The sequence below is a fragment of the Carassius carassius genome, chromosome 49 (genome assembly GCF_963082965.1).
Source record: "Carassius carassius chromosome 49, fCarCar2.1, whole genome shotgun sequence".
NCBI classification, from domain to species: Eukaryota; Metazoa; Chordata; class Actinopteri; order Cypriniformes; family Cyprinidae; genus Carassius; species Carassius carassius.
In genome coordinates, this window is record NC_081803.1 from 4,007,748 (window position 1) to 4,021,362 (window position 13,615).

At 37.5% G+C, this 13,615-nt stretch overlaps 1 protein-coding gene across 2 annotated transcripts in view; it reads left to right on the forward strand.

The window, feature by feature from the left end:
• LOC132132968 (ribosome-recycling factor, mitochondrial-like) overlaps window positions 1-12,617 on the forward strand; it is a 15,887-nt gene extending 3,270 nt beyond the window's left edge. For both annotated transcript variants that reach the window (XM_059545601.1, XM_059545600.1), the window contains 6 exons: window positions 303-487; window positions 814-966; window positions 5,238-5,356; window positions 8,231-8,322; window positions 10,891-11,050; window positions 12,005-12,617. In XM_059545601.1, the coding sequence (XP_059401584.1) occupies window positions 319-487; window positions 814-966; window positions 5,238-5,356; window positions 8,231-8,322; window positions 10,891-11,050; window positions 12,005-12,082 (771 nt within the window). In that variant the 5' untranslated portion in view covers window positions 303-318 and the 3' untranslated portion in view covers window positions 12,083-12,617. The remainder of the gene's footprint in view (window positions 1-302; window positions 488-813; window positions 967-5,237; window positions 5,357-8,230; window positions 8,323-10,890; window positions 11,051-12,004) is intronic.
• The last annotated feature ends 998 nt before the right edge of the window (window positions 12,618-13,615 follow it).

Genomic DNA, 13,615 nt, shown 5'->3' on the forward strand with positions numbered 1-13,615 from the left:
TTTTATTTTTTGTATTTGTAAGCAGTGAAGCAGTTTTTTTTTTAAAGATTTGAAAAACATTTCACCAAATCTAACTCTGTCCCTGTGTGGGTCTTTTTTAGATTTTAGAAACGCCCCCTGGTGGAAATATTGATTGTTAGCCAGTGTCTAATGTTCTTTGTTGATTTGTTAACATTTTATTATTATTCTTTTTTACAGATCTTCTTTTTCTTATGGAGTATATCAAAATCTATGTTTGATGTAGAGTCGTTTTACATGTTTATCGCCATTGCATTAAATTATTTTACCTCCATCTTCTTTAGTTTTGTGACCAAAGACATGGCATTGAGTCATTTCAACCTCGTGCGACCAGTACTGTACAGATTTCTGCCCTCGGTTGTGAGGACCCCACTAGTGACTACTTCAAGAGTCCCCTCTCTGCCCCACGCGAGCTGTCCCACAGTTCTGCCCAATTATGTTCGGCATTATGCCACAAAGAAGAGTAAAGGTGAGTGGAGCACAGCCGCTACTTATCCCTCACAGAGCCACAAGAAAGAACATCCAGTATAGGGGTAGGAGTGGATATTGTGTTTGTTTTCCATTGCAGTGCTTGTTTAGGTTCACTCAAGTGGGCTTAGAGCCCATATGAAGGGAGGAGAGATTCCCTCTTTCCCCGTCTGACCTCCAAATCCTGCTTTCATTTGTAATTGCTAAGACAATCAGCCAGCATGCTGGTCACAGTCTTTCATTTCTATATCCAGTTTTTCTTTTGAAGCCATCAGTGATGAAGACATTAATGTTTCTTTCTTCTTTGTTGTTGTTTTTTTATGTTAGCAAAGGCAAAAGGGCAGACAGCTAAAGTGAACATCAATGCGACATTGGTGGAGGATATCATCAGCCTGGAGGAGGTGAAGGAAGACATGGCTGCTGTCCTGACTACTCTGAAAGAAGATTTCAGCCGCAGCCTCAGCATTCGCACATCCCCAGGTCAGGACCTTGAGAGACACTGACACACAGGCACTGTGCTTTTAACCTGATGCTCTGGGTCAATATTTGAGCCCCCACAGGTAGATTTTATTACTACACCATCTGGCTGCTTCTTGGCTTAAAGTCATTCAAAATATGTGAATATTCTGATGAAATACATTCTTTTGCAAATAACATTTAACTCATTTAACATTTTGGAGAGCACTTAAAAGCACTGAACTGGAAATGGCAAGACCTCACAGAAGTTGAATGAATTGAATTAGAATGACAAAGATGAACTTTGATTATTCTACACCGTTACACAACAGAGGAATTACATAATACATTTTGACTAATTATGCTTATTTTGTCACTGATAATGTAGAATACATTTGTTTCTTGACAGATTTCTCTAAGTTTAGAAGTTCAATACTGTCAAAACAGTATTATGAATTTATATTTGTCTACAGGACCACAAAAAGACCTTTAAATTTTTTTCAGACCTATTATTATTATTATTTATGTTATAAATACACTAAATACTTCATGTTTGAATTATGATAACGTATGGTGACGTATAGATCATTTATGCTAAAAATATGTATTCAAATTGTGCAGTTACAGCACATTTTTGGATTTAATTCCAAAATTGGAACAAATCTCATCCTAAATATAAGAGATTTTTAGCCATTTAATGATATCTAATACATTTTTATATTTATGTAATCAGAATTAAACCATTTTATTAAAAGAAAACACAATTATGTAAAAACTATTTAATTAAATCAACAGTTTTTCATTAAATTAACAAAGGAATGATATTTATTTGAATTATTTCTTTATTCAATGTTTTACCATGTTAAATACCGTGTTTAATGAAGCCTTCCTTGATTTCTGAGAAAAAAGTGAACAAACTATTGAATCAGAGAAATAAGAAATCACAGAAATAAATGACTTCTGATACCATAACAAGCTTTATTCACTAAAAAGCTTCTCTCATATAGGATCACATTTTCATAAATACGCAACTATTTTATATACCTTGTACATCACATTCAATTACAAGACACAAGATCCAGGGCCGTTTGGTTTCATTAACTTCAACCTTGGTGTGCCATGTCATCTACATCAAGGCTCTTAAAGGGTTAGTTTACCCAAAAAAGAAAATTAGGCAGCGTTTTACTCACCCCAGTGGCATCCGTAGGGGTGTATATGACTATCTTCTTTCAGACGAATCCAGTCGGAGTTATATTAAAAATCGTCTTTGATCTTTCAAGCTGTTTCATGGCATTTAACAAGTGTTGCACTGCATCAGTCCAAAAGAAGTGAAATAAAAAGCTTGCTTCAGAAGTGACGCACGCAGAAACGCCAGACAACAAAAGTTATTTCAGGCAACAAACGTTAGTTTTCACAAGACTCACCGGTGCATGCGCAGCGCTGACCTCATACACCATCCTCCTGGAGCTGCTTCAGTGTACAACAGTGAGCGCAACCTAGATTAAAGTGATTATTACACTTGGAATATAGATATGTTTCTTACGAACAGGAAGACTTTGTTCTCCCCCGTATGAGACACTTTTTTTATTTCATTTTTTTATGGAAGTGTGCTTTTTATTAAACATCTTTTGGACTGAATGAATGCAACACCCGTTGAGTGCCATGATACAGCTTGAAAGATCAAAGACAATTTTTTAAATAACTCCAACTGGATTCGTCTGAAAGATGAAAGTCATATACACCTAAAATACCTTGGGGGTGAGTAAAACGCAGCTTTATTTTCATTTTTGGGTGAACTAACCCTTCAAGCTCCATTCCTGGTGGGCCGGAGTCCTGCAGACATTAATCCCAATGTAACCCACCTATTTGTAATTTGCAAGCAATCTGTACACCTTTATTAGCTTTTTGGGTGTGTTTGGTTAGCATTAAGGCTAATCACAGCAGAACGTTGGCCCTCCTGGACTGGAGTGGAAGAGTCCTGATCTACTTTATCAATGCCATTGAGGCTACACAAGGCTAGAGGAGTACTGTGCTGCCTCGTCCTCCCATGAGGATCAATGCACAACGATCCACCTTTGCACATGTTCTGGCCAGGACCATTGTTCCACAAGGTGGGGTCACCCTGTTTGCGATCCTACTTCCTGAAGTACATCCAGGTCGACCCCAACCACTCCAGCCCAATCCCTAAAGACCCAACAGTTGGGCATTTGGGATTTGGGGTAGTGGAGTCCATGTTCTTTTCTTTCACCTCTTGACCTTTGCCAGTCCTTCCCTCCATGCTCCTTGTTCCAGCTTGGACTTGGTTCCATGGAGTGAATATGGAAGGTCAGTGAGATGGCAAAATGGAATGTTTTTTTAAGCAAATGATGGAATCATCTGGATGTAATTAAGCAGCAAGTTTATTATGAAGGACAGGAGAATCACCTTGGCCGAGGGAACGAGATTGCGCAGTGCAGGATTAATGTGGTGACCCTGTGTCTGGGCACACTACTTGAGGATTACGGCCTGTCGGTCTGTCATCTATAGGATAGACCGCTTACGTTTGGATCTCCACAAATATACCTTCTCTTGTTCCAGATAAATCTGCCATCAGAGGACATCGCTTCAAAGAGACATTTGTATTTTTTCGAACACCTCATTGGTTTGGTGTTTTCAACAAAAGGCTTATACAGCCATTGTGCTGTATGATGGTTCTTCTGCAAGCAAGTAAATGTAACATCAAGCCAGTGTTGCTTCTGAATATTGACTAACCTTTAGGTTTTTGAAATGGAGAGGGCAACAAGTGGTACCATGACCAGGAAGCCTATTTGGCTAATAGCTTCCCTGTGAAACTTCAAGGTTTTTTAGTGGAGGAAACAGCAATATGTTTCATGGAAACATTCGCAGATGTGAAGGCTTCCAGGTAGCACACACACAATCCGAGGTGGGTTCCAGGGCCAAATCTCTCCATACCTTTACTCATGATGAGATTGTCAATCATATGCACTGTTCAATCCATTAGAGATTGGACAGAAGCTGGTTTTCAAGGCTAGCAAAGTATGAGCTTCTTAGCTGTAACTGTTCACAAGCTGACTGACAAAATGGTGCATATAAAGAAGAATTTGAAGTTCTCAAGTGTTTTCTTTGGTCAGAAAAGCACATGCTGGTTCTCTTGTGAAAAATCAAAGTGCGCTTCAGCTGTTCTCCAGTCTTTTAGAAGTGTGGGATAAAGTAAGGTAAGACTGGGGAAAACATTTCTGTGTGAGGTAAGGCAGATGAGGGAAGGAGACATGCTGGCGAAATGTTCTGGTTTTCTGTCTGGAGAGAAGGGAATGGGTGCTTTCATCCCTCAAGGAGAGCGAGACATGTCGTCACAACAGACATTGAAGATGACTCTTCTTTTACAACCTTTCATTTTTTTTGTCTTACGTCATTCCAAACCTGACATTTTTGAAAAATGTCTTTTTTTGTTTTTTTGTACAATGGTTGATACAGTGTTGTTTTGGGCCCCGTTGACATTCATTGTATGGACAAAAACAGTTGCAACATTCTTGACTTCAGAAACATTCTTTTTCAGTTCATGCATTTCCTGAGAATGGAACCCATGACCTTGCTTTTGCAAGTGCTGTGCTTTATTCTTTGAGTTTCAGGAACGCCCCTCAATCAAGCTTTATGGCCTAACTAGCTAAAACTGTCAGCAGCTTTGAACAACATCTTGCTTACTCTCCTTTTTTTTCGTAACTCACTGGATAGCTTCTCCACAGTGAAATGTCATTGGTGGAAAATGCCATGGCAAATAGCTGGATATCAAACATATCACATACAGTCACTCTGATTAATTGTGACTTTTGATGCTTTTCGCTTTCAGTGAGGACAAAAGGTTTTGGTAATGCTTTAGTTTGTTGACCTATTCTCCGCATTAATTAGCATGCACATTACTAGCAAATTGGCTGTGTATTAGTACTTATCATATATTAATATTATTAAATTACCATATTTTAGAACCTTTAATCCTATCCCATACCTAAATTTAACAACTACCTTACTGCAAATAAGGAGTTTGTGGGAAAAGTCATAGTTAATAGTTAGTTATTAGTGAGAATTTGTTGCCAAACTAAAGTGTGACCAGATTTTCCTATAATGTTTAGTAAGAAGGAGGTGTTATGAAACAATGATGTTATAATGATTTTTTAACTAGTGCATTATAAGTTTATTGCGATGTTTTTTTTTCAAGTGGCGAATGGTTGAATAACTCACTTCAAAATTGTGGAGAAACACACTGGTTAATGAAGGATTGTGTTCTTATGTGTTCTCAGGTGCACTGGACCACATTACAGTCACCACAAAGGATGGCAAATTTCCGCTCAACCAGCTGGGCCAGATATCCATGAAGTCTCCTCAGCTACTTGTGGTCAACATGACTGGCTTCCCAGAGGTAGGGAACCAAACTACAGAGGGCTTCCTAACAGAACATCTCACTTAATACTGCTACATGCAAAGTCAAGCACACACACCCCACAAACACACTCTTTCTCCTACTGAAACCTGAGTGTGATGGACTCTCTCCAGCCTGGTTTCAGAGAAATTGATTGATTGTTGGGGGAAGCCCTTTGTTCTTGGAGAACGATTGAAACATAGGCCAAGACTCTGTGGTTAGCCTGTCAGGCCAGGAAATGACCGCAATGTGGCCTCTGGAACTTAGACCTGAGTTAATGTGTGATATCTCTCTCTCTTTTCTGTGTCTTTCTGCCTCTCTACACATTATGAGTCAGTGTCTTTCTGTTTTTTGTCATCTCCTCCTCCCGTCACCACACTCTCTCCATTGATATATATGAGTTCTGTCTGCCTGATGTTCAGATAACCCTAATTAGATTAATGCTCTCACTTCTTGGCCTATGCCCACTCAATACCAAAGTCTCTAGTTTCCTGGTGGCTCTAAAACCCACCAATCTACTTTTGTCATCCATCCTGGGAGACTTCAAGCCAAAAAATTGCATGCATGTAAGGGATGATGTTCAGTCAGCCAGTCATTATTGCATATGAACCTTGATAGGATGATCAAAACCAAAGCACAGGGGATTTGCATCACCCCGAAGGTGATACATGGTTGCTTGTAGCTTTGGACTTGAAAAATAGTCCATTACAACATATCATTCTATCATTAACACTGTGTATCATTAAATTATTTTATTCAATTTTATTTATTTTATTCACAAAATTAAAGCTAGCTGATTTTAGGTTTGAAAATGTTGAAAATTCGTATAAAAAAATTAAAGTTTAAAAGAAATTAAAAAAAAGAAGAAAATGTAAGTATTAGCATTGCATTTTTATAAGTGTACATTCTATAAGTATTTAACCTTTTTTTTTTTTTTTTTTTTTTAATAAAATAGTATTATCACGCTTTATTTTGTTTATTATTCTATTCATATTTAATGGGTCACAATATGTGCAGTGTGAGCACCAAACCAAATCTTGTGCTCTCATAATAACCAGACTTAAAAACGTATGCAATGAATACAAAAATATGACCAAATGTAATTTTTGTTCTTGTGTTAGCAGCAGCTGGGGTGACACGTTATGTTATTGACATATTGACAAACAATTAACCATTTGCAAATGAGTTTGCCTTTATATTCATCACCTCTATATTAACATATTACTAAAAAAGACTATGCACAGTTTTAAAGGGTCTGTTTTCATGTTTGGATGGCCATAATGCCATATGCAGCTGTTAGCGGTGTCAGGAAAAACTGGCCATTACCTAACAGGCCTGCAAAAAACAACACAGAGGTGACTGGCCCGGGCTGAAAGCAAACAGCTTCATGATTGTTTTAATCCATTACACACTCTTTGAGAAGAGGCTGTTGTTTTCCAGTCATTCATTAAAGGGCTGGAGAAAGTGCAGCCATGTTGAGAAACCCCAGTGGCTGTTGTGTGTTGTGGTGCAGACAGCAGTCATTAGCTTTCGCTCTCCGTGTGCCTGTGTGGTATCCAGAATCATTAAGAAAGTGAGTTTTTTTTAGCCCACAACTTCTCGAACCAACTTTGAAAACTCTTTGCTTTTTAATCACAAGTACAGAGGGTTACAGGTCTTTTTTCCCACTTACTAACCAGAACAATACCGGTTTTACCGTAATATTATGAACCACCAGGAAGTAATGATGGATGACGATCAGAGAGAAACTGCACGCACACAATGTCTGTAGGTGAGTCACACCTAACAAGAAATGCATTTAACACAAGAGGAATGGGTGTACAGTACGTGTGTATACTTGTTTTGCCTGTTTCTGCATGTTCTGCAAGGTCAAGAAAAAAGCTAACTTTTGTGGTTAACTGTTTTTTCTTTTTTATTATTATTACTGCAATAGAAAATGTATTCATGCCTACATTATTAACTCCATAGACTGGATTGATTTGTGACCTGATCTCAGACAACAAGCCCAAAGTGCTTACGGTATAATAAGTGGACATGACAACCCTTCAAGAGAGCGCTCTGCAAAATAGATACCAAACGTGTGAGATGGCAGAACGTGTATGTTGTCAGTCATCACAATATCAAGAGTGAGTTCTGTTCTGTACAAACACAAAATTATAATTTCGGGGATTCACTCCTGTATTTAAATGTGGTAGTCACTCCTACACCCTATTTGTGTACAGTGTGTGTCCAAAACAAAATATTTCATACTAAATTAAACATGCAAGGTGCTAATGGGAGAACTTTAAACCTTTGTTGTTTGGTACTACTTTACATGCAGTTATAAAGGAATAATAGTCATATAGAGTATATACTGTGCAGAATGCAGTAAGCGGGAAAGCAGTATTTCAGTCCAAACAGCCTAAATCCATATCGGTGAAACCAGCCCCCATGATGTATACACACTAGACTGCCTGAACACAAGTTCAGAGTGAAATTTTAGGATAGTCTGGCCACAGGAGTTGTAATAGCTTATGGGGTGAACAGGCAGAAACCCCCAACACAGGGTCACAGTGGGTCATCGCCCTGCACTGCAACCTCTCAGGTCCGTCCCAAGGGATCTCTCGCTGACAGCACCCCGCGGCACTTCCTACACCACACACTCCACCCCTCTACCTCGCTCTCTGGAGCTCCATCATGGGGAGATGCTGCCCAGCTCCTTCTGGATCAAAGGGCCCGGGGTCGGGGTACTCCACTGATCTGGAAGGAGGTGGTCTAGTGAGATATGAGGGCTGGAGAGATGCTAAGGGTGTGTGAAGGTTTGCAGCAAGTACCACAAACCCAGCTGGCTGTCATTAGCCCTGATGTGTGTGTGTTTTTGTGATGTGTCCTCAGGCCACGGCAGCCGTCACCCGTGCCTTACAAGACAGCAGCATGGGACTCAACCCGGAGGTGGAGGGCACCATCATCAGGGTGCCTGTTCCCAAGTGAGTGTTTTAGCGCCCAGGGCCTGAATCCTCATGACCACTCTCACCCTTCCTATTGACAGCACTTTCTACAAGCTTTGTTTGCTTTCTCTCCGGTTCCTGTCTTTCTGTCTCGCTCTAATCCTGTTTGTCTGTGCAAAGCTAATGACTCTTTAATGTGTTTTTAGCTTGCTAAGGTAAACATCTCCATCACTATTGGACATTTTGGTTTTAGAGTGGTTTTGGGCACTTTTCAGTTGGCTAGACTAGGAGACCATCTAGACCGGCTGAAAACCCGCTTGATTGGTCTGGGAGACCAGCTTAGGCTGGTTTTAACTTTTTTCATCTAGGTGAAGGAGAGCCTCTTTTCACTAGAAAAAATTAACAGTCACCCTATGAACAATCCAGAGCACCTTAGTATCAACTAACACATATCAACAGCATACCAACTCCCTAGCATCCACCCAGAACACCCTTACAACCGCATAGCATCACTCTAGCAACTCCCCAAACCACACTAGTAACCTCACCTTGGGAGCCATCCAGAACAATCTATGAACCATACAGCAAATCACTAGCAACCACTCAAAGCACTCTATCCACTATATACAGTAGCAACTCCCTAGAAACCATCCAAAATACTCCATCGTCTATATATCAGCACCCTAGCAAAAAAATCATTCAGGGAACCTGTTCCCACTTCATAAATAAATGCATGGTGTCAAGTTAAACATTCTAATTTAATGATTTAATTAAACATTTTAAGTTGCAAACATTTATTCTGTTTAGTACAGCTGAAAGAATAATGACATTAAATTAATACTGTGCATAATTTAAACTAAAATGTCTGTGTTAATTGAATTTCTTAAAAAAACTAAGTTGTAGTAACTGTAGAACTGTAGTAATAAATGTTTCTGTTAATGTTGGAAATTGGGTAGTGGATTTCTGTTTCCCAGGATACTTTGCATAGGACTGGATAAGGAGATTTAAATGGTAAAATTAAGTCCTATTTTATGTGTTTTTAGTAAAGGGAAAGTCTAGTTAGTGTTTAAAGCTGTTATGTTTGACATATAAAAGAGTTTCTGCTGTGTTGAAGTTGTTATGGTTACCATTGTGCTGAAAAGTACATGAATGTAAACACTACATTGACTCTAATAGTAAAGACTGCACTAATCCTATGAGTAACATCTTATGTGCTCATTAAATATACAAGTAGTACTATACAAATACAAATATACTCAATGTAATTTGTTTGTTGAGCATAATTTCATTAGAAGTTGTCATAACTCAAAAGAAATTGATGCAAACGGTTGAAAATTTGGGCTTTGTGCTAATGTTAAAGATCTAACAATGTTAATCATTTTAAACGGCTTTTGCGGCACCAGGCTTTTTAAATGGCACTTTAAATTTGCATAGCTATATAAATGACTTGGCTAATGGTTTTTTATAAAAAAATAAAAGTTTTTTACAGTAAAATGTCTGTAAAAATGTTACTGGTATAAAGTTCTTAGCTTTAACGCATCCTCTAAAGTGGTCAAGAAAGAAGCGGGAACATTTCTGTTGTGTTGTGAGCTGTTTCCATTATGCTGTGGCTTGAGTCCGCATTGTTATCAACTTGTATTTGCTTTTTTGTTTTGTTTTTTTTGTTTTGTTGCGTTGTGCACTACTGGGCTACCGTACCTATAGCATCTCCCTAGCAAAACACTCTACTGAGCACATAACAGCCCCCTCGCAACCATCCAGAACATTCTCGCAGTGCTTGCATGCTTCTCTTAATGCTTCTTTTTATCTCAATCCAATCACGTCCTGTTCTTTTTCATCTGATACATATATTCAAAATTGTTCTGGGATAACTTGCCTGTTCTGTTAGTGTTTAAGATAGCTTTGCCTTGTAATTTTTCTTGTTCCCTTCTGTGCTCTATACACTCTTTTTTTTAATATGTGATACAAAGAAGCAAACGCAGCGGTCTTGAATCTCTGAGCGCCGCTGCTCTTCCCTGCCAAGCCAAAGAGTCTCTCCGCATGGCCTTCATTCTACAGACCACAAAACTGTTTGATTAGGAGGCCGCGCTCCAGCTCCAGCAGCAGGTGCTCATCTGGCAGTGCGTACAGAGGGGCCGAACGTCTCGCCCCTAATCAGCACAGCCTCCTCGCATGCATTTGCATTTCTAAAGAGAGCGGGAGGCTTGATTGGCTCCGAATCAGTAATTATGAACATTGTTTGCAGTAAACAGACGCTACTCTTGGACTGTTTGCAAATGGCTGGCAGCAAAATGCCAATTATAAGATGGGGAAACTTCTACACCTACAGCAGAATTTGGGCGAGAACAACAGTTTGTTTGTGAAACTTTGTTTTATTATTTAAAAGAGCGAGCTCGTAGCTGTTTCTTGCTAACGTGTTATACACACAGATTGTCTGTCAATAATGTCAACGTGTAAATAACAGTCTGGACTATCAGATTTGTTCTTAACGTAGCTATTCTAAATGTCATTTGGTCTAAAAATATAAATCAGCACATCACATTTGAGTTATTATTATGATCTAAAATGAGTCATGTGAGTTAGTTTAATTGTATTTTTGACTTGCAGAGTGACGCGAGAGCACAGGGAGAATCTGGTGAAACTGGCGAAGCAGTTCAGTAACAAGGCCAAGGATTCGCTGAGAAGAGTACGAACCAATGCCGTGACGCGAGTGAAGAAGTCCAAAGAGAGTGTCTCTGAAGATACCATTCACTTGGTAGAAAAACAGGTGACACAAATGAGGATGAGCTAACAAAAATAGCTGGAGTATTAAGAATCGTTATTTTTCTTAGTAGTAATAAAAATATTATTAATAAAACAATATTAACTTGAAGGTAATGAAAGTCGTAGTAACTGCAGGAGTAATGATAATTATAACAATAATAATAGTAAATATTAACACTAAATATCAATAATAAATTCATGCACAACATTATCAATAGTAGTAGTAGTATTAATAAAAATAAGTAATAATAATAATAATGTTTTATTAATAAGTACATAAATATTAATATATAAATAGCAATACAACAGTATTAATAAATTAACAAAATGTTAACTACAATTATAATAAAAATACAATATTTCTTATTTTGTTAATAATAAATGAATGTTCATTAGTAGTAGTAATAGCAGCAGCAGTTTTAATACTTATTATTAATTATATTTTTAATTATTTTTAGAATAAATATTAGTTTGAAAGAAACGGTAGTGGTAGAATTAATAATAATAAAAATAATAATTGTCATCATAATTTATTTCCTATTAACAAATGAATGTACATTAATAGTAATAGTAAATAATTATGGACATTTTAATTGTATTCATTTGACTTAGAATGTATTAGAAATATGACATATTAATAATAAATGATTATTAGAAAATTATAAATAATAATATAAGTTATTAGTTGTAGGTACAGTAGTGTTAATAAAATATTATTAATATAATTGTTGTTTTATTCCTAAATAGACAATAATTAGCAGCTAGTAGTTGTACTGATACTAATAAATAATAAATATTGTTGTTTTATAATTAATAAACAAACATAACATACAAACCATTTTTTTTTATGTTTTTTTTTTTCCAGTCACACAAATGTGTAATATGTGAATATTGTATGGTATATATGTATAACTAATAAGCACATACATTTGTTCTGTTTTTTGTTCTCCGATATCAGATTCAACAAATGGCAGACAGTTACGCAGCAGACATTGACAAACAGCTGCTCACTAAAACCAAGGAGTTACTCGGGTGACAGCGTTCACAGCGCCCCCGCTCCGTTTGTCTCGCTATCATCAGGTCAAAGGCAGTCAGCTGTTCTTGTGACTGGAACAAAAATCCCCCAAACAGAAAACAGTTAATGATCTTGGTGATGGAAGTGATGAAGGGGGTGTTTTGGATGGTGTTTGGGTGTTTTTCTCATGCATAAACAAATGTCGGCGTGGCACGCCAGTGGCTTATGGTGCTTCCTGTGTTCACATCTCCAAACAAACAAATGCAGGACAAATGAAGTTTTAATGTGATTTGGGGTACTCCTCCTAATCAAAGCGATGCCACAAACGTGGTGTTTATGTAGGATGCACCGCACTGAATGTAAACTCTGTGGTCTTTACAGGAGGCTGAAAGTCACACAGGATGGAGGATGAGAGCACAAAGCAACATTTGCCAACATTTGTTTCGCATTCATTATTGCATCTTAAAAATAGTCATTATTTTCATCTGTATGATCAGATCCAGCCATGTAAACTGAATAAAATGCATCAGTTATTGTCCTGGTGCTGTAGTCCGTGTGTGTGTGTGTGTGTGTGTGTGTGTGTGTGTGTGTGTGTGTGTGTGTGTGTGTGTGTGTGTATGTGTACATGTTTTGAATCATATTTCCACATCCGTTGTTCTTTGTCTAATAATGTTGAAACTTAATCACTAAGATTATTCTAGAATGGCAATGTGAAATATATCTTCTTTTGCCACAACTTTTCTGAATTCTCAGTGCTTAATACCGATTCTGATTGGTCGATGAAAGATTTTTTGGCTACACTCTTCAAAATTAAATGGCAGCAAATGCTATGGAAGAACCATTTTACGTTTTCCAAATAACTTTTCAGTGAACAGAAATGGTTGCTTTTAACCAAACTTTTTACCAATTCAACCATTTTTCCTGAGTGTAAAGCACATTTTAATCATCTAAATAACCATTTCTTACTATAAAGAACCTTTTATGCAATGGAAATAAAAGTTCTAAAGGGTTGGCATCAGTGGTTCAATTTAGAACCTTTAACATCCATGGAAATTTCCAATGCACAATCAGTACTTTATAGTGGAAAAGGGTTCTTTAGATTATTTAAATGTTATTTGCACTAAGAAAAACTGGTTCTTTCATGAACTATTTACTGAAAGCTTCTTTGTCCTAGTCAACAGGAACTTGGTCTGTTTCTAATCAGTTATGTAATAAAGTAGTTTTAGAGACAAAAATTAAAAAAATAAATAGAAAGCTTTGTGATAAAATGGATTGATAACTCTGGTATTATACTTGACTCTGGGCCACTGAAATTTTTCAAATGAACACTCACTAAACAGCGTTGTAGTTGTATTATCACCTTCTTGTTTCTCACATTTTTAATAATGCACCATTCCATCGTCAGTTATTCCTTACTTATTCACTTTTTCACTTTCATATGCAGCACAATTTCTCGCATGCCATTGCCAGTAACCGAAAAGCATTGTCTAATTGAGGAAAACATGGGGTCACTAAAATAAACAAAAGTTTAGAGGAGCTAGTTCGCAGGCAGAG